We start from the raw sequence: 20,944 nt of genomic DNA, 5'->3' as shown, positions 1-20,944 counted from the left end.
AGACACATTTGGCACAATCATTTTGGGAATCTTAATCTATTTAGCCTCTTTAGTATTCATCTTGTTAAACATGTATAGCGTTAAATAAATTGGTGCTACTTAAATATTTATCAAATGTCTCCCTTCATGTTTAAAAAGTAAGCAGGCAGCCAGTCATAAACATCAACTTTTTTTTAATCATTCCTCTAGGATCTGTATTTCCTCTTTCCCCCTCAAAGGCTCAGCATCATGGTCAACCCAGTGCCACAGAGTGGGGAGAAGCCGGGCAGGGTCTGACAGGCTGTGTGGAAAAGGGGCGGGAGCGGTGCCGACAGAGCCCGGAACCCCCCGTGGAGCTGAGCCCCAAGCCCCTGGCACGGCAGTGCACCCCTGGGCTGGTGCTCTGCTCGGCTTCCTCAGTGGTTACCCGGTGCTTTTCATGGCACCAAGCAAGCATTTCCGCACATTTTTATTCGGAACAAGTTTTGTTTATCCCTATGATTCCAAATCTCACTGTGGCTTCAAGCTGCAGTTTTATCGCAACCTTCTGCTGCAAATAAGCTTTAAAAACCTGGTTTGCATCATTACCAGGAAGCTTAAAAGCATAAAGGAAAGAAGTTAACTATTTTAATATGAATTACAAAATCACAGCAACAACCGTGAAGACAATCTCGTCCCACCTCCCTTTTTCACTGGTGGCTGGTACATTTTGACAGTACTGAAGTTTGTGCCAGGTGCACACAAGGAATTGCAATTAGAATTTGCTTCCAGCCATATTTCACACAGTGCCAGTGCCAGCCAAGCACAAACGTGCATCGTGCTGCCAGGCGCTAAAAGAAGAAATGGAAGCAAAGACCAAAGCACGGAACAGACCTGGGTTCTGATACCAACACTGGAAGTCCTACAGGTTCACTGGGCTCAGCAGTGTTAGTTTCAACCAGTACAAGTGATGACAAGGCCACATGTATGACCATTGACATTCTGCACTGCAACAGCATCTTCCCCTGAGGAGCCACGCATTTCACAGGCGTCTTTGTTTCCCTTTTACGGACAAGGAAATCAGTGAAAAGAAGGTTACAGTAACGTTCTACCATATGTATTAAAAGTTGGGGACAAAATGAACTAAAAAAATCAAACCTCTTTGACTCCTGGTTTTGTGCTATTCTCACAAAACCATGCTTAACCCTGCTCCGTGTGCAACCGAGAACACTGATGGTGTGTCACTCTTCATTGTACACAACAGGACAGTCAGTATCAATGGTTCAGTGGCAATACCTAAAGTAATTTCAAGTGGATGTTCTGGGGACCCAGTTCTGTGCCTTCCAATACTTTCCTCAACGATACAGATAAAGGAGTGGAAAGGTGTTCTTATAAAATATGCAACTGATGCCAATTTGAGAAACACAGCAAGCATTTTGGAGGCAGAATTATTCAAAATAGTCTTTATAAAACTGGGAAGGCTCTAAATCAAATATATGAAATCAAAGAAAGCAAAGCGAAAAGGAGGGAAAAAATCAAACACACACACACAAAAACCCAACCCCAGAAACACTTGTCTGAGCAGAAGCAGTGCATAAGGGATTCTGGATATGGCAAGGACCAACACACACACTGAGTACGTGCCTACCAAGAAGGCAGATTCATCAGTGCATGAAGAAGTGGCTCTTTATGGTGTGGGATGTTGTTGGGTTGCTTTCCTCAGGAAAGGAGCTCTCAGCTGGAGTAGCATGTTTACACAAGGGAATTATATGTTTTAAAGGACATATGCAAATTTGAGAGAGGTCACAAGACAGAAATGACAACATGGCTGTAAGGACAGCTGTGAAGAACTGGGCTTTAATCCAGAAAACAGAAGACCGGAGAAAGAACATGGTAACATGTTCCAGTGCATGTCCCAGTATTTCAAACACTGTTAAAAAAACGACAATCAATTAATCCCCATGTCCACTTGGGAAGGATGAGCAAAAATAAACCTAATTTTCAGCAAAGAATATCTAGGTTAAATATTAGGAAAACTTTCTCATTATGAGCATCATTAAATAGTTGGACCAGACTGCCTGAGGAACACAGTCTGAGGCACTGCCTTCATGGGAAGTGCTGGAGTGCAGGTTGGGCAAGTGCCTTAGGATGTCCTGGGAAGACTTTGCAGTGGGAAGGAGCACTGGGGACCCTTTTTACTTTGTTTCTATACCTGTGTAGTATTTCTGCAGTTGTGAAAACCAGTGCCCAAATGAAATGTAATATTCTTGACACTACTATTGTCTTAATATTCATCTGGTCTTTGAAGCAGCTTCTAGAGCAAAAGCGAGAGGTCAAAAGTTTGCCCCAATGGATTAAAAAACTCAATTGATAAGACTGAATAAAAGTGCTCCACATAAACTTTTTTTGGTCACAAATAAGTTCAAAATTACTTCATACTATGATCAAAGCACTGCTAAATCTGTGCTAAACCTCTTCCTGCCCACCAGGAAGAACTGACATTCTGCAGATTTGAAATACAGCAACTGAGGCAGCCTGGATACAAAGGTTAACCTAGACAGATTAATATGAGCTTGTATAAAGCTCTTAATGCTATTCCAAATGCTAATAGTGACTGACATTATAGGGTTTCCTGGAACTGATTTAGAAAGATGAGAACTGTTTGCAATAAAAAGTCTGTTTATCTAATAAGAAGAGTAAAAATCCCTTAATTACCCAGCAATTTAATCAATTATGATCTCATTTAACAGAAAAATAATTTCTAAACATGGCATACATCTGTCTGGTTTCCCAAGACACTGTACTGTACCATAACAGTGCTCTTCAAACAGGGCTCCAGAGGCACTGCCAAAACAGAAAGCTGTGAAAAAAAGGCAAGTTTTATTATACCCATTTTGACAGTCAGTAAAGTGAACTGCAGTAAGAAAGTGTTTTTCTCAAGGTGAGAAAGAGGAGGACAGATAGATTCATAGTGAGGGGTTTTAGCTTTTCCATGACCATCTTCACATCTCTTCTTCCAAGCCTTGCAATGCACAGCTCCTGATTAAGCACTAAATGATCCTCGATGCTCTTCAGCACACAGGTGCTCTATAGAGATGCTTTTGAAGCTTTTCAGCTGTGCACATGTTTCTCCTTTTTATTTCAGCCAAACACATACTTCTTTTTTTTTTTCTTTTTAGTGAAATAACAAATGGGAGACTATTGTGAATCTGGCAAAGGCATAACAGGAATTTTGAGAACCTCAGGGAGCTGAGCCATTTCACTGAGAGTAATCTTAGCTCACAAATAGAACAGCAGTCCCTGGTAGTATTGCAAATCCTCCTTCAGCAGCAAAAATATCTTAGAAGATTTTTTTCCCTCTCTAAAATCAGTGAGAAAATGTATACTTAAAGTCTTTAAGTGCTTCTGCCAAGAAGTTTGGACCAGATGATGCTTGAGGTTCCTTCCAACCTGATATTCAATGATTCTGTGATTTAAGCATACAATTATAAAATACTATCTCCTCCCACCTATTGCATAAGAACTTCAGTGTTAAAAAAGAAATTTGGCTTCTCAGTCAAAATCAAAAGACAAGATATTTAATTTGCTGTCTTTCAGATGTTGCAAAGCGACTACAGAAAATAAATATCAGAATGGTTCTAATATAAACTAACTTAGACTGAAAATTCAACTCAAAGGACTTTTCAAGTGTATGTGGTATGCTGTGTAATTAAGTACAAACTAATAACATTTGATGTGCACCAGAATTCAGATTTGGCTGCCAGCTACACACACATATATCTTCACTTGCTGAGTTCAATGTAAACTGCATTCCCATCCCAGGGATGTTTCCTAGTCTTCCTGGGAATTTTCACAGATTTCACAGAAGCAGGAAATATTTTTCATGTGATCTCTCTGCTCTTTCTTTGCAACTCTTGGGTGCAATTACTATGCACATTTTTTTTATAATGTTTTGCTGGGTTTTGCTCTGTGTATTGAGATATTCTGCAAGCTACTTAAATCCAATTACAAAACCACCACAATGTGCATGTTTCATAATATGTAACAGCTGCTAAGGAAAGCTCAAAATACATCCAAAGTGCACTTTTTAATTACATGCCTTCACTGTACCAACTCTCAGCTCATACAGAATATATAAACTAATACATTTTACTGCAGTGAGTTGTGGATTACTTTTTATAGGATGATTGCTTCTACAACTACAGCACAAACTGGGAATTTATTTATTTTCCTTACTGCAAGTAGCAGAGGGTAACAACAGGAAATCTGCAAAAGCAAATATTCAAGCCTGTACAGAGGCAAATGCTAGGATGAGTAAGGTACAGCAGAAACAGAGAACGGTAACCTGGAGAAAGTTTTACCAAAAGCTTTCTGAAAGTTACTATCATTTGGACTTATAAAGTTAAACACAACAAAACAACATAGAGTCCTTCAGTTTCTGGGAATAGTCTGTCTGGCAGGCAGGTAGTTGCTCCTGGTTGTTTTGTAAGGCCTTTCTGTGAGCACCTCATCAAATGGGAAGGATGAAATGCAGAGGAGTCTAATGAAGTGTCCATTTAGTGAGAGGAGTGGGAATAGGAGTTTGCAATCTAAGCTCTAAGCTATTAGACCTCAGCTCTTCAAATGTCTGTAATTCAATGTTCACAGAATTAAAGAGCAGAAAGACTGCCACAATATGAGTAAGGCTCAGATTTATAGATAAAGCATTAGAATAATAAACAATGGCTTCCAGATTTGCCAAAAGGCCTTTTCTACCTTAGCAGCTGTGTACGATTTGCAGGCTTTATATGCTGAAGAGAATACTGCTGCTTTCTAGTTGGAATCGGCACCAAAATTCCAGTCTGCTATCTGTCATGTCCACTTTGGATCACTGCCTCTTCCAAGTGCAGACCCTCTTTTATAACACTGTGTAGCTTGTACCAGACTTGATGTCAGGAAAATCCAGCAATACACAATCACAGGTACTATTTCAAGCAAGTGTCCAGGCAATACCAGTGCTGGTAGGTGTTAAAACTTGTCTTATTATTTAACATGTTTCTTTCTAATACTTAGTTCAGAAAAAAAAAAAAAAAAGAAAAGAAAAAAAGCATTGAAGTCCTACCTAGCAAGATTCTCTTCAAGAACAGTGCTACACTATCTTAACACCTTCAGTTTGTCAAAGGAAAAGACTAAAATAATCTCACAAAGGTCAAATGGTGCCAAACAGTGTTGGGCCAAGATGCAGAGGTTAGACTTGAAGACTAGTATCATCACCAAGTGGTACCACAACTAATTCTTTGGTATTCCTTGGTACTGTGGAGCCACTGCACTGGTCATCACTATTATGAGGCTGTTCAAAAGAGTGGAAAATAAATTGGGAAATGAAACTGGACAACTCAGGTGAAGGCTAAAATTTTAGTCTTAAATAATGAGAGAAGATGGCCTTTCAGACTGTTCACAGTACAACCAAGTTCTACTGTCACCTGAAATCTTGGTGCCTCTTTCCAGGAGTCTGCCATACCTGATGAGCTTAATATTGAAACTAGTATGTGAGTCTTCATGGCTTCATGTGTGTAATGCACATGAATCATATGTAAAGTAATCACAACAGTCCTCTCTGGCTTAGAAATAAAAAAACTATGAATCAAGAAGCTTTTGAAACAACACTTGATCATTCATTTTTTCACCGGATGCAGTATAGACCAAAGATTTCAGGACTTACTGCAAACCCTTTTGTGAAAGCAGGTATGAGTAAATTTGATGATGAAAGTTAGTCTTTGTTTTGCTCACATTATGTGTGCAATGTGTCTGTTTTCTGTGCCTATGTGGGCCTGCATTCCCAGGTCAAAGGTTGCAGACTGTGGGACATTCTCAGGTGAATGACTTGCACCCAGACTTCACTATTCCTTGAGCTGTGTCAGTCTGAAGATTACATGTGAACTAATATTTATGCAGCCAGAGACTGGAAACTTGAGCAAAGAGCAAACCAGCATGACAACATGGATGCACCCCTGCTGTACTCATCAGCTCAGCTGTGAACTCAAGCAGAGAGGGGGGGGAAGCTGTAGCCTGAAGCAGGGCAGAACCAAGAAGCACACTGCGGATCTTGGAGCATGAGGCTGATTCTTGCTCTGCTGCCTGCACAAATATAGATATGTGCTACCTCTTAACTCAGGTTAGATTTTAAGGCCACAGACTGTAAAGCAACAAATCTCAGGTGTTCTCTAGTGCTATAAATGTTCTCTGTTCTCAAAGGCTTAATGTTTCCATGAAATACTTATAATATGAAAACCAAACCATGCAAAAAGGCAAAGAAGCAGAGTTAAAGGTCAACTTCTCTTTTTTATATCTTGTATGGTTCAACAGTGCAAATACTTCACTCTTATAGCTTATTAGCAGGCAGGTTAAACACAGGAAATTATAAATTAATAAGAACATTAGGGAAAGAAAAAGCCAATCTCCTCCATAAAATTCTGAAAACATTTCCCTTGAAAAAAAAAATCCACTATATTATAGAAAAGAAACTGTCATTTTGCTTGGAGTGTGTTCTTGTTGGTACTGCAGTCTTTTGCTCAGTCATAATGAACATTTTTGTATCAAACTTGAGAAGACCAAGGAGGGAGCTGAAGCTTTGAGGTGGCAAAGGGGAGAAGTTGCACTTTTGGTTTGTGTGATAACAGCTTGTGGATAGTAGGCTGCTATCCCAACCACTCAGCTGAAAGGGGGAGCTTGGGGTGGGGAAGGATAGAAATGGTATTTTTTTTAAGCATGCAGGAGAGGGAGGGAAAAGTTCATCACCTTATAAAACCCAGGCCCTTACTATTCTGCTAATAAATTTTCAGCTGAGGTATAGTCTGTGTAAGATAAATCATTATACCTCATATAGTTCATTTGAGGAGACTTGCACTAGGTATAAAGTTAATAATAGAAACTAGAGCGGAGGGGCCCTGTCAGGTTAATCCTGCAACGTGTGTTGTTTATGTGCTTCCTACAAGATGTTGTAGGTGGTGGTGTCATTCTTCCTGGAAACAGGGAGAATGACACCACCTTTCTTTCTTGCATTTTGTTGTGCTACAGATTATTTTATACTGATACTAAAAATAGCCTTCTTCCAATCTTCTTTACTCACGTCAGACAGATTTTACTATGAACAAGCAGACAAAAGAAGGTCACTGCAGCAGCTAAGCTCCTGAGGTAGGATTACATTTTGTGGGAAGCATGGGATAGTCACCCTGTGCTGAGGGGACTTCTGCTTATCATAGGGATGAAACAGAGAGGAAAATATCCTTTTTTTTTCTGACAAATGACTATCAAGATCATTCACTTTGCTTCTGTGTTATCTTTCATGTGTGTACTTGGTTTGGCTGATTAGTTCTGTAGTGTTCTGTTCTAACTGACATGCATTGGATGCATAGTTTGTGTAAACCATATATTACAGCCTCTCTTGCCTCTGTCCAAGCAGTCCATCTCAGATCCTAGCTTTCAGAAGAAATGTATAAATGCATTCATTAAAACAAAAACAAATGAAAAAAATAAGCCATAAGAGAGAACAAAGAACCCATCAGTCCTAATCTTCGAGTGTCCATGACTGTAACCTGAGGTGAGGCCACAGGTTATGCTTGGTGCTGTACCACATACACCTGCTGCCCACTTGCATCATCTGCACAGTGATTTCGTTAGTCAGGACTCAACTTTGTCACTGTGCCTGTGGGACTCAGCCTGGCTGAAGCCTGTATGTGCCCCCAAAAGTTACCACTGTACCACAAGAAACAGCTGTACTGGTGGTCAGTGATTAACTGGTCACAAGCAAGGAATTACCAGTGTTGAGAACAGGTGTGCCCCATGGCTGTAACCTCATTTCTGAGGGGAAAGGCACCAAACTGCATGTTCAAGTTTAGTAAACAGGAGCATCCTTATTTAAAATCTTTTTTTCTATCAGGTGAAATTACACTTGTGCAAGAGGTTTTCAGGACTTCATTTGAAAGCATTTATTTAAAGCCATAAGTTGCTTTCTAACAAACTGAAATGCCCTTGCTCATATGGCCACATCCTCTATCAGATGACTCATTACATACAGTTCCCACAGAATGAACCTGGGAGATGCTGACCTTTTCGTCACCAGAGAAGTGTAAGTTGCTAGAGCTGGAACCAAAATCTGGGGTGGTGGTTGGCCATTGCTCCCCAATCTGTTATCACACAGCATTAGAACCAAGTCATGCTTCTTTTGTTCCAATGTCAAAAAGACGTGTGCCTTTCCCATTTTAGTTTCAAGCATTCCTGAGATGGTAATTTATCAGAATGTCAAGCATCAAAGCTTGCAAGTAGAAATAAAACAGAAATGATGGAAAAACAGATAGGGGGGGAGCTCATAAAAGAAGATACAAGCTCCAAGTACATGCATCATGCAATCCCTGTCAGTTTGTATCTTTGTTTAACTGCGAAACCTGTTATAGCAACTACTAGTGGTTTGTTTCCTCAAATGAAAAGCAATGAATATAATTTTTAAGTTCCTTGACAAGTTGTCATGCAGACCTATCACAGTCATAAGAAAGGGGCACAGCAGAGCGTAATGGCAAGATGTGTAGCTGACAAAACATCAACTCTGAAGGCATCCTAAAGGGATATACAGCAGGATAAATCCTCCATTCAAATGAAGGCAATCCTCATTGAAATTATATCCTAAATTGGCATGAATCAGAGGGCTACCATGAAAGGTTGTGTTGTTTTCTAAGCTTGAAAATTAATGTGAGTAAGGTTGTCCATTTCCTTTTTTTATTTTCTTCGGGAGTGAGCAAATTAGGCAAATATATGTCAGAGTATAGCACACAGCAATCATGCTTTCTCACCATTTTTATGTACCCTTCTATCTCTTTCAAATTTTACATGTTTTGTGTCTAATACAGCAACATGTTCCTCCTGCTTGCTATAACCTCAGCTCCCTCCTCTCCCAAAGCCTGCAGAGCCTGGGCTAGCCTGGCTCCAGCCTGGAAGAGTTCACAGCTTGGAGTTCGGGTTGTGAACTCATACAGCCTGTAATCCCTTAAGCCTTGCATCCCACAGGAGAATTAAGGATGAAGAGGGCTGCAACTGTGGATGTCGGAGAGGGGAGAAACAGTGCTGATGGGGAGCTGAGCAGAAGGAAGGCATGGGGTATGTGCGTAGGTGGTGGGTGCTGCTGGGCAGCATTAGCTAATTGGGAGGGCTGGCAAAATCCAAAGGGCTAAGCCAGAACCAAAGGGAAGGGTGACGTTGAGCAGCAGGAAGAAGGGCAGAGGTAGTCAGAGTGCATGGTGGCAGAGGGCAAGGAAGGACTCAGAGGTTATAATCCACAGAAAGATGAGCCAAGTGGGCAGGCATTGGGCTGAAGGGTAAAGCTGACAGGGATTGGTAGACTTAGTTCGATTTTGGGGTGTTGGAAGATTTCACTCTTTGACATGTTCTTGGCAAAGGGTGTAAATCACTTTTCTCCACAGCCTCCGTGCAAGGAAGGCAACTGTTCCCCTCCCCCACTTCCATGCACCCTTCTCTCCCTAAATACACACTCAGAAAACAGTCAGAGGAAGACTAAACATAATACAAGAGGTTTTCTACCTTGACCCTTTTATTTTTGGGAGGTGGAAAGTTTGGAGTTATGATTTTAAATCTCTTCAGGCAATACTATGCCTAGCTTGGCTCCCAGCTAATGAAAAAAGCTATCTATCTAATAGACCTTTAATCACAAGCTCTACTTAAAAATCAATTACATGATACAACCATTATAGTTAAGCTTTAAATCTCATGTATCTTTCTGTTATCTGAGGATTTTTGTCTGAGATGACAGAGATTGATACACAGCCAGATTTTCAAATGCTCACCACAGAGTATGGGCCAGGTTTTTTCATCCAGCTGTTCCTGTTTTGAATGCTTATACAGCAGGTTTTCAGAGGCCTTATCACCTACGGCAGGCACTGTGGTTTGAAAGACCACTTCCCCATTTATGTGAGCAATTAGTGGTTCAGCTGCCTTGGGAACCTGACCACAGTCCCAAGTGCTGATGTCATTTAAAAGTTCTGGCCCCCAAAGAGCAGATCTGGAAGGCATTCTGATTAATTTTAGCCCAATCACCCTAATAAAGCACAAAGGACCACAAATAGAAGATGGTGCAGTGCCTGGAGGACAAGTTTTCTTGATGCTCTCTGAGCTTGCTAAGACTCCATGCTGGTTTTACATATTTTGCTTCTCTAACATGACTGTGTTACACGTGCAGGCAAACCACATACCAGCACATACTTCATGGTGCCCACAGGAGCGTGCAGCTAAGCAAGCCTGGGCACAGCTGTGGTTTGGATGGCAGGGAGGCAAGGAGCAAAGGAAAGGGCTGCAAACTGGTGCAGTATTTCCCACTGCCTGTCTCTTACCTGACATGCAGTTAGCAGAGAAGAAACATCAAGGAAAGGTCAACAGCTGCTCAGAGCGGTTTCAGGTCAGACATATACTTGGGGTTGCCAGCAATGTAATGGGAGGCAGCTGAAGAGGTCAGGCTTCCATTTAGCATCTCACAGTGACAAGCTCTGACATTTAACTAGGTGCTACTCAGAGAACATATTTTCAGTACCTTATATGATATAAATTATCTTAACTCAGTCACTTCCAGACACCTTAGGCAAGTTCCTTATTTCAGGCTAGATACTAATAGTACAAAAAGACTCAGATATGACTGAAAAGCTTTCTTATATTGACAGCATCATCCCTAAAAATAAACAGGAAATCTGTTATACATGGGTAATACTAATTAGAAAATAAGTGTTGGCTTAGTCTACCGAAGAAATGTCTCCATTAATAATGTTGGTCTTGATTTAGGTTATTTTTTCTCTGAAAGCTAACATCTTTTTCCTGTAACTCTAGTTGTGTGTCCTTGTTTATGTAAACTGCAGATATTTCTCATCCAGAAGTACTGTGGTAGCCTACCATAAATGGAAGAAAACCTGTAACTTGTATAAATTAGTGACCCCAAAGAAAATCTAAGTGTCTTTGGCTCCAGCAAGTCAAGATTTTAGGTAACTTCATCCCATGTTGTTCTCCTCTGTATTTCCACATTCTCTTAAGCTCCTACAGCCTATTCCACCCTTGCAGTTATTTATCACTGTAGTCATATGCCTTCATCCTGCAGCTTAAAATCAGTCAACAAGTCACTGAGGTCAGTAAAATTTGGCCTTTTTGATTTAACCCTGAATGGAAGCAAGGGAATCGACTTCACCAGATTGTCTCATTAACAGCGTTGGGCACTCACAGCCCATTATTTGGAAGGACCATTCTCTTGTATTTACAATAAGTTTCATCCAAAGCTCAAGACAGGAACTGTACTTCTGTTTTTGAGGACTACCTGGTTAATTTAACACATTTGTCCTTTTGTCAACGTCTTCTGTGTTTTCCCCAAGACTACAGTGCTGTCTCTCTTTGATGCATTGCTCAGAGTACATTACAACTATAAGAACTAGGACAAGAGCCTGTCTTGCAGCTCAGTGCCACTCCATTTTGGGTTGTACCTTTGTGTCCTCCTACTGAACAAGTCCGGGGTTAACTGTGGTCAGAATAACTGTTCTTTCTAGGTGCAGCCCATGCAGCAACTTGTTCTTCGATGTGCACTGCTGGCAAATGCCCTGAGCTGAAATACAGGTAGACTTCAGCAACGCTAAATGCCACCTCTGGAGAAACCCTTGGCTAATGCCAAACTTGCATTAGCAGTGCAGACTGCTGCCACAGCTGGAGCCTTGATTTCTTTCTGCCTGTCAAAAGGGAGACTAACTGCTTTCTCCATCAGTGTTTTACGGATTTCCAAGGACCCAGCACAACCTTGGATGTCCAGTGAAAATTCTTGCTTTGCCCTGCAAAGCATTTGTCATGCTGATTAATGAGGGGTCTAGTAAGAGAGGCAAGAATCATTGTTATATTTTAATATTGCAAGAGAGGAATTGTATTAAAATACAAAAGATGCAAATAAAAATGACAAAAGGGTGAAGGGGGAAAGCACAGGAGCCTTTGACAGTGTACGCTACTGTAGGAAAAACACTTCTCATTTTACCAATAAATCACTGGTCTTCAGGAACAAAAACCACTTTGGAACATGGATAACAGCCCTAAAGGAAACGCTAAACCCATCAGGCAATAAGGACACCCCTCGAGGAAGGTAAAACAAGATGTTTTTTTCGAAAGCTAATGGAGTAAGTCATCCTGACGGGAAAAGCAAACCCGCTCGACCTCGAACCAACCCCCAGAAGAAATCGCCCAGGGGAGGTGGCACGGCCACCCCTGGGACGGCGAAGCGGGATGTGCCTCGGCGGAGCCCGGCCCTCGGTCGCGGAGAGAGCCCCTTCCCGGTCGGGGAGAGGGCAGGAGCCGGCTCAGGATGCAACAGGTCGCCAAGCCTTGCGCGCTCCCACCCGCACGGGTGCAGGTTCAGCCCGACCCGCTCGGCCGCCTCAGAAAAGCCGCTCCACGAAACGTCTCCCCCTGCCCAGCTCCCAGTCGCCCGGCCCGTCCCTCCGTGGTTAAAGCCCTCACGCTCCTCCTCTTCCTCCCCCCTCCATCCCGGGCTGCCGGGGTGGTCCTGCAGCCCCGGTCCGGAGCAGAGCCCGCCCTCCATAATCCATGCGCGGGCGGCACTGGCAGCGCGGCTGGCGCGGCGCTCTGAGGCGGAGCGGGCGGGCTGTGCCGTGCTGGCCGTGCCCGCCGCCTCCGGATCGCTGTGCCCGCTCGGCCGGTGAGTGCTGCCGGCGGGGGGGGGGGACGTGAAGAGGGGTCCCGGGGCGGCTCCGCCGGGCCGGGGGGGCGGGCAGCAGGCGGCGGTGAGGCTCCTCCGCCTTCTCCCGCTGCGGGCGGCAGAAGATCCTGGCCGGGAGAGCACGGCCCCTTCCCCTGCGGGAGGAAAGGGTCGGCGGGCGGGGAGCTGCCGTGAGAAGCCAGGTGACGGGGAGGGGGTGGCTGTCGAGGGAGTGGGGCTGCCTTCGGGAAGGGGGTCGGTAGGGATCCCGGAGGGCTTAGCCGGGGCTGGGAGAGAGACCTGTGGGAGCGGGGAGCAGCAGGATGGAGGCGCCCCAAGAGCGCGCGGTGAGGGGGGGGGCAGGTGGGTGCTCAGCGGGGCCGGGGAGCGGGATGGCGGGAGGGACGGGTTCGGCCGCGGGGAGGGGGCTGCGGCATGGCGGGGGGATGCGGCCGGTCCACGGGCAGCCGGGGCGGGCCCGCCCGCCGAGCCAGCGGAGTGGGGTGGTGGGCGCGGCGCGGGCAGCGCGGTCTCTCCGCGGCGGCTGCGGAGGGGTCTGGGGGCTGCTCAGAGCTGCCGGGCGCTGAACAGAGAGGAGCGGCGGGAGCTGGGCGGGGAGAGCCCCACAGATCTCGGGGGCGAGGGGGAGCCGCTACGCGGGAAGGAGGAGAACGAGGGCGGCCGCTGAGGGCACCTGCCCGGGGCGGGGGGCGGGCGGTGGGGCCTGAGCGGTCCCAGGGAGGCGGACGGGGACAGGGTGCTGTCCTCGAAATGTGCTCGTCAGGGGCAGGGGGGGCAAAGAGGCGACCCCCCGGCGGGGCTGTGAGCGGGGACAGGGCCCGTCCGCTGCCGCCGGTCCCGCTCGGTACGGCAGCGCTGCGGCGGCTGCCGCCCGCCCCGCGGGAGCTCCCTGGGGCGGTGCTGGCGGTGGCTGCTCGCTGAGCACCTGGGCACATCGCGCCGGCACACCCCGGGTGGCCACGCGTTTTTTTCGTCAGGGTGAGCTCTGCAGTGAGCCGGGATCCTCATCCGAGAGCTGGGGAAAAAAAAAAAGGGGCAGATGTGGTGGTAAACGTGAGGTTGTATCTTGTGCACGCACATGCGGAGCGAGCAGCTGAAGAAACTACCACATCGGCCGGTATTCCAGCAGAGGCAGAGCTGCGGTACCCGCGCTACTCTGCAGTTTGCGGATCAAGGACTAAGCAGCATGTTAGAGGAAGAGGTCTCTACAGTTTTCGTAATTGGAAAGGGGATGAAGGAAAGGCTTGGTCTCGGCTGCTAGTGGGAATATGTGGGGTCTGTCGTATCTTGATACCTTGGTGTTGGGACATGTACGCGGCACTCATCAGTTCACCTTTGCCAAAAACTGCCTGTTTATGGGCTGGACTTACTGTGTTTTAAAATTTTCTGTGTGATGCTGAAAAGTAATCTCACAAGAAATGCTCTATGAGTACTGGGGTAAATGCATCATTTAAAATCAAGTTAAATATATTTGTTCAGTTAGTGAAAATGTACTTTAAATATTAATGCAGTCAGATGAAAATCAGACATGCTGATGTTCGAAGGAAGGTATCTCCCCTGGAATTTTTACAGGTCTGTGTCTGTTTCCAAATGGCTGTGACTTGTAAAACAGCAGGATTTTTTGATGCTGCTTTTTTAATTTATGTATTTTGAAATTATTGAGAAGCTGCTCAAACCAAACTGGATTCTGAATACCCAGTTTTTCAGCACTTGAGCACTTACTCATTTTGAACATGCAGCAAGCAAGTCAGGTGCGTACTGAGGCTGCCTTGTGTGCAAGATGCTATTTGTGTAGTATTTCTCAGAGCTGCCAGGCTCCTATTCTGCAGTCAGTTCCTAGTGCTTGTTAGGTTTATTTGCTTCCTGCTCCTCCTATGGCAACAGGTTGTAAATGTTGGTAGGCTTAGGGCAGATTTAGTTACAGAAAACTATACCTTTTAGCTTACCAGCATCTAACTAGGCTTGCTCTTTTGGGTCTCTTGAATGGAAAGGTGGTGGTGTGGCTTTGGTCTTTTTTGATGCATGTTTAGGAGTTTTAATCTACCTGTAACTATCTGTTTTGTGGCTGTTCTCATTCGTTTCACTCTTCGAGTGGTTGCTGGCTCGGATGCAATCTCACTCAAGGGGATTATGGACTTGGATCTTCAAATGTATAATTAAAAAATGTAACAAACGTACCCAGCACCTTTGTGTGGACTTCCTATGGACAACTGCATCTTCCATCATCCTGCCCCATCCCGGTTCATTGCCAGCAGGATCCACCATTGAGCTTTAGCAATGTAGCTCCTGGTTGATTGAATTTCAGTTCACGGGGTTAATCATTGTTGCATCAGTGCACTGCAGTGTTGTATTTGCATGAGTTGCAGTGTTGTATTTGCGTGAGTTGCAGTGTTGAACAGAAGGAGGCCAGTCCCATGGAAACAACGAGCTGGACATCCTGCTGCCTCTGAGCTCTGTTATCTAGAGTTGATGTATCATGGAAGCAGTTGCTGAACTAATGCATCTTGCTCTGTCTCCTCTCCCCTTGTTAAAATTACAGTGGAGGTGCTGAAGCTTTACTGGTTTTGGAAAAGATTACAATATTTTTAATAACAGATAGGATATATCTGAGATATGATAATGTTGCTGCATGTGTGAGCGATGGTGTAGAATATTAGTGTTAACTACAGAATAAAATACAAAAGCTTGAATCTTTTAAAGATGGGCACTTGCAAACAGAAAATAATTTAAAGATTTTCATTATTATTTATCTTGTTATGTATCTTCACAGGGTGTGTGGTTCTGGTTTCTCTTTTTATTGAAACGTAGTAATGAAATGAGTAGCTTATTTGATAATTAATGTAAGCATTTCAAAGTTTTACACAGCTTCTTTACATTCACTGTTTACTTGAACTTGGGGAGAGTTGTAATGGCAGTGCCTGTAGCTCACTGACTGCAGTGATACCACACTGTGTCTGAGGAAATGAGATGGCCACATGCTGCAATGAAGATTAGCATAAACTGCTAAGAGAACTTCGGTTCTCTTTATATGTGTCACCACTGTGCATGCCATTCTTGCAGTTCTCACAATTACAAGTTTCATGGATAGATTTTTCCTCTTTAATGCTGTTTATCCAGCATATTTAACTACTAATATGCTCCCAGCTAAGTTTCTTTTAGATATCAAGAAAAGGATAACTGCTGAGAACTTTTTACATCTGAGTTATTTTTAAGTAGGTTGAATACATATTGGATACTCAGAGGTATCCTGAGTTATAGGTTTAATGGTGTTTCCGCAAGTTTCCGGTCATTATTAATATAACCTTGAAAATATATTAGTGTTTTCTGTAGTACAGAGGAGAACTGGTGTCAGCCTGCAGGAATTGCCCAGTAAGATTATATGTACCGTGTTTACTGTTATACGTTTGCCAACAAAGGGAGAATAATGGAGTATGGTCAGAATTCTGAAGATTCTTTGATTTGCATGAAACTCACCTGAACTTTATAAAAACTTGACTGAAAATTGTGAGGAGTTGGAGACTTTAGTAGTGTCTTCAGAATTGAAAATTTATGTGTGTCCACTTAGCAGGATATTGTTAGTATTTGTGGTACAAGGAGTGTCCTTGTCTTGAAAGTGCCCACTTTGTCTTGGTTAATACACGACTTCGCATTTCTAGCAGGTGTAGCGATTGTTTTCCCACGTTGGGGGGACATTTTGACAGTGCTTTATTTGCCTGTTCGTGCAATTAGATAGACTCTAAATTGTCTTTAGTCTAAAATCTATCAAAAAAACCCAAAGCTCGTGTATTCTTTCTCTTCTACTCTCTTTCTACAATAGCAGAATGCACCACAGAGAACATGCTTTGCCTTAAGACACCAGTTAGAGAAGTCATCTTCTCCATTTCAGCTTACACAAACACACCTACCAATTCCCTGACTTAGAAAACATAAACCTGACTTAGAAAAATTGTTCATACCTCTTTTTAAGAAAACCAAGTTGAATAGTAGTATATCAGACTTCTACAGTCTTCCCTGTTCTGTCATTAAGGTAAAATAATTTTTTTCCCCACTTAGGTCTGGTTTTGTGATATTTTGTCCTGTAGAGTTTCTGTAGATTTTATAATGAACTGCAGCCTAAGCAGTTCTAACTTTCCGACCTTTCTGTGTTCAGCCCTAGAGCAAGAGATGTATAAAATAAAATTCCACTAAAATATCTTTTAGGCTGAAAAAAACTGGTCTTAAGAAAAAATTAAAGGAGGAAAATTAATATTTTGGATCTAGACTTTTTTTTCTTTCATTAATCTTTAGCAAAATATTCTTTTCCAGATAAGAAAATACTCATCGTGTAATGTGTTCTAAATTACTGTGTTCCTGTGTTGAACATCATATTGCGGAGTAGTTGCTAACATCGTCTTTTTGAATAAGGCTTGGATAATTGTGCTATTTGTAGCATTATTACTGTTCATTCTTCTTGATTTTCACAAGCCATGAGGGGGAAAGATAGGCTGGAATTTTCCCTCTTAACTCAGTTGGACTGTGGGGAAACAAAACTGTCTCTAGTTCTTTGATCTCGTTTTGTATTCCTTTGTTCCATGTTTTTCTTGATCTTGATCTCTTCTTTGAGTGCAGCACAGACTGCAAACACAAACAGTGTGATTTCTTGCAAGTCAATACTGGTTTTCAGAAAGGTAGCCTGTGTTTTACTGGAGACTGTAAAGCATGGGAGAGACTTAGGTCTCACTATACTACATGTTGAAAGTCTTCCATCTTCAGCATCTCTTTGACCTGGAAATACCTTGGAAGTAAAGGTGTTGGTGTAGAATTGTGCATTAAATGCATTGTGTAACTGTTGTGACACGACATATTGTACTTAGTCAGAAGCACAATTCATACACTGTTCTTTTAGTTTTGTTTCCCTCGGAGCTGTACCAATGTTCTGCTTTGTTTTTGAAAACTCACTGACCTGGAACTGTGCATAATTGTTTTTTCCACCTCTTTCAAGTACAGTGTATGTAGTATACCATATTATTCACAAACTTCAACGTCTTTTTTCTTTCCTATCCTATCTGGCACGCTTTTCAAACTGTTCAGTTTCCACAGAAGATTGCAGGTTATCTTGCACTTTCCTATTTGCTTGCACATACCTTAACGAGCTCTTTCTTTCTTTTTTTTTTTTTTTTTGCCAGAGATGGTGCGCTGAGTCATTTCCACAAGAGGCTGCTGTACCACTCTGAAGTTGGAGTACATTAAAGAATTGAAGGTGTGAGAGTGTACCACTGTTCCCCTGGCTAAAAAGCTGCCCCCCAGCTGAATGTATTGAAGATTTCTAGACTTGGTTGGACAAATATCTCTACCTCCAATTTTATGAATACTGCTAGCTATGGCTGTGGAACTCTGTTTGCTGCTGCTGCTGTTCTGTGGAAGTACTATTTCAGAGGTGCAGCCTATATACAAACCACCTCCTGGGACTTTGGATTTTGGATTTGTACCATCCAAGACGTATGATACAGGTGCATACCATGAACCTGGGTCAATAGGAATTTTGTTTAAAATAGTACACGCATTCCTGTACTTAGTGCAGCCAAATTCTTTTCCTCAAGGTAAGCAGATAAACTACTTTTTTTTTAAATACAGACTTGTTATTGATGCTGTCACCCTATTGTAGATACCAAGGCCATAGTCAGGAAGTAAATTACGTGAAGGGCTTTGTAAGTAGCATGTGTTATGGCCTGGAAATGTGTACAGTTCTCTATAAAAGAACATTTTTCTGCTTAAGCATGGTGGGGAGGAGGTTGTTAATGAAAATGAGATATTGGTGAAGTTTCAAATCTTACCTATCTCAAAGCTGTCACTGATGCATTTGAGGCTTTTTTGCATAACTGAAACAGCATGAGACAGGAGTAGAGGATAAACTAAGTTCTTTGGTCAAATTGTTCACATACATTTATGATATCTTTGAACTACTGTATGCTTGTATTTTTGATGTTTCTTCATGCAGCTCTGACAGAGCTGTAGCAGAATGAGCTCAAGTGAAATGGAATGAGGTCTATTTAGACAAGTGCTCAGAGTCCCATGGGTTAACTGCAGAGTAGCATCCTGGCCTGTTACCTGCAGGATCTGTCTTTTGAGCAGGTCTTGCAGGAGGTGTAATGAGGGCAGTTGTATGAGGGTGACAGTAATGTCACCTTTTGGAGGAACCGTTTCCAGATACCTCTGCTTCTTTTCCTTCATTCCTTCTGTTAATTATGCAGGTGAACTGTTTATCTCTCTGTGAGACCTGGTAGGTGAGGATTGCCATCTGCATTCAACTCTTAGAAACAGGCCTTCATTCTGCCTAAAGCCCGCTTGAATTGAATCAAATGGAAACTTGATTTCAGTGAGATGTTTACTGTGGTTTTATATTATCAGCAATTTGGTCTGTAATCTCGTATGTCAAAATTAATATCATGTGTCCTAAGCATGTGAATAATTAGTGAATACAGAATTTATGATCAAGATTACTGTCCTGTGGGACTGCTTGTAGTGAGTTCTGCATCACATTGGTGTGGTGAACTCCAGTGTTAAAGAGAAAGGAGACATCCAGAAGCAGATCATTTGTTCTTAACTTCTAAGGTTTGAACATGTCATACCTCTCTTTCCTTCCTTGAAGATACTTTTTGCCAAATCAGTTATTTTCAGAAGTTTGGCTTTCATTACTTGAATTAGGTGAAGTCCTGTTCCAATGCCCCCACATCCTTCGCTGCAAAACACAGATTTGACGGATCATGTCAGTTTGAGTCATACCATTTAATTGGCTAATCCACATAATCTCTTTTGCCATATGCTGTTCTATTTTCACATTCAGTGTATTAGTGGTGTAGTTACATATTTGAAATGCCTTTTTTTTTTAATTCTGACTTGAAATAGAGTTAATTCTGATTCAGTGATGAAAATAAACATAATGACAAATGGGCACTGGAAGCAAGTCTTTTGGTGTTTCTAACTCAAAACTTCATTATTCTGCTTGGACTGGTGGTTCAGAATACCTTGTTCCAGGTTCATGCCCCAATGTATTGCATATAACCATGAGATACAGAAGTATGATTTGTGTGCAGGACTTGGCATCAATCACTTTAGTCCTTTGATCTTAGTAGTCTTATCTTTCTTCCTAATACTTGGAAGTACTTGATGTTCCGTTTTCCAATCTACTATTAGTACTCTTAGCTGACCGGAAAAGAAGTGGTAGCATTGTCTTAACTGCATGTAGATATTCCTGCCTTTGCAAGTCATCTTGATGCTTGGAACAGTGCTCTGATGGATCTGAATATGTTACAGTATTACATTCAAACTCCTTCATTCCCAAGTATGCCTTTTAGGAAGAAGGCTAGTTACTAGATGACGTACTGCCGTAAATGGGAGTGCATCTACTCAAGTGTAAATAAACTGATATGCGTGGAAGCAGTTTCCACTTCGAGTTAATGATACACTGTTTGGAAAAGACTGTTTGGTCACTGGTTTGCTACCTGAGGCTCAGTAAATCGCTTTAATCTTGGTGTGCCTTTGTTTCTCCATTTATGAAATGGAAATTGTGGTGCTACTACTCCTTTTGTTGAGGACTGTATAGGATAGAGCATTACTATTCTTTCTTGTTAATAGCACCACTTAGAATAAATAGACTCACAGTATGTTGTGAGTTGGAAGGGACCTGCAAGGATCATCATGTCCAGCTCTTAAGTGACTCATATGGGGATCAAACCCATGACCTTCATGTTATTAGCACCATGCTCTAACCAACTGAGCTAATCTCAGTAGAATTGCAAGTTGCTTCTATCACTCAGCTAAGAAAGAGGACATCTAACAAAACAAATTGTCAGTTTTTCTTTTACTGAGAAATTGTCATAAACTGCAGCATTAATTTATTAATGAAGTTGTTAGTTCATGGTTGTGAGATGGTGCATGTCACCTATTGTGTTGGAAACCTTCAGATGTGAACTTGGTGCAGAGAGGCCATGGTCAGTTTGATACTGTGGCTGCTGTGAAGTACCTTAGTTTTGTCTGTGTTCCCATGGAAACAGTTGTTAGTTGCAGTAAGACAATGTTAATGTGAGATTCCACTTCCCAGCAGGATGTGCACAACAAATTTTTGGCTTCACAGCTTGTGTTTTATAACAAAAATGTGAAGAGTTCACAAAGGAAACAAGCTGGGAATAAAGCTCTTGCTCCTATTTTTAGGTGAAATAATACCAAAACTGATAGGCTTGTTTACCTTACTCTGCTGTACCTCAACGT

General features: G+C 42.7%; 1 protein-coding gene across 1 annotated transcript in view; it reads left to right on the top strand.

Annotated features, from left to right (window-relative positions):
- The first annotated feature begins 12,551 nt into the window (after positions 1–12,551).
- The window catches only part of PROM1 (prominin 1), a 60,690-nt gene continuing 52,297 nt past the window's right edge, over positions 12,552–20,944 (top strand). Inside the window, 2 exon segments of the mRNA XM_032686046.1 lie at positions 12,552–12,676; positions 17,863–18,276. Of these exon segments, the coding sequence (XP_032541937.1) occupies positions 18,057–18,276 (220 nt within the window). The 5' untranslated portion in view covers positions 12,552–12,676; positions 17,863–18,056.

The sequence above is a fragment of the Chiroxiphia lanceolata genome, chromosome 4 (assembly GCF_009829145.1).
Source record: "Chiroxiphia lanceolata isolate bChiLan1 chromosome 4, bChiLan1.pri, whole genome shotgun sequence".
NCBI lineage: Eukaryota > Metazoa > Chordata > Aves > Passeriformes > Pipridae > Chiroxiphia > Chiroxiphia lanceolata.
This window is presented reverse-complemented; position numbering and strand designations above follow the sequence as displayed.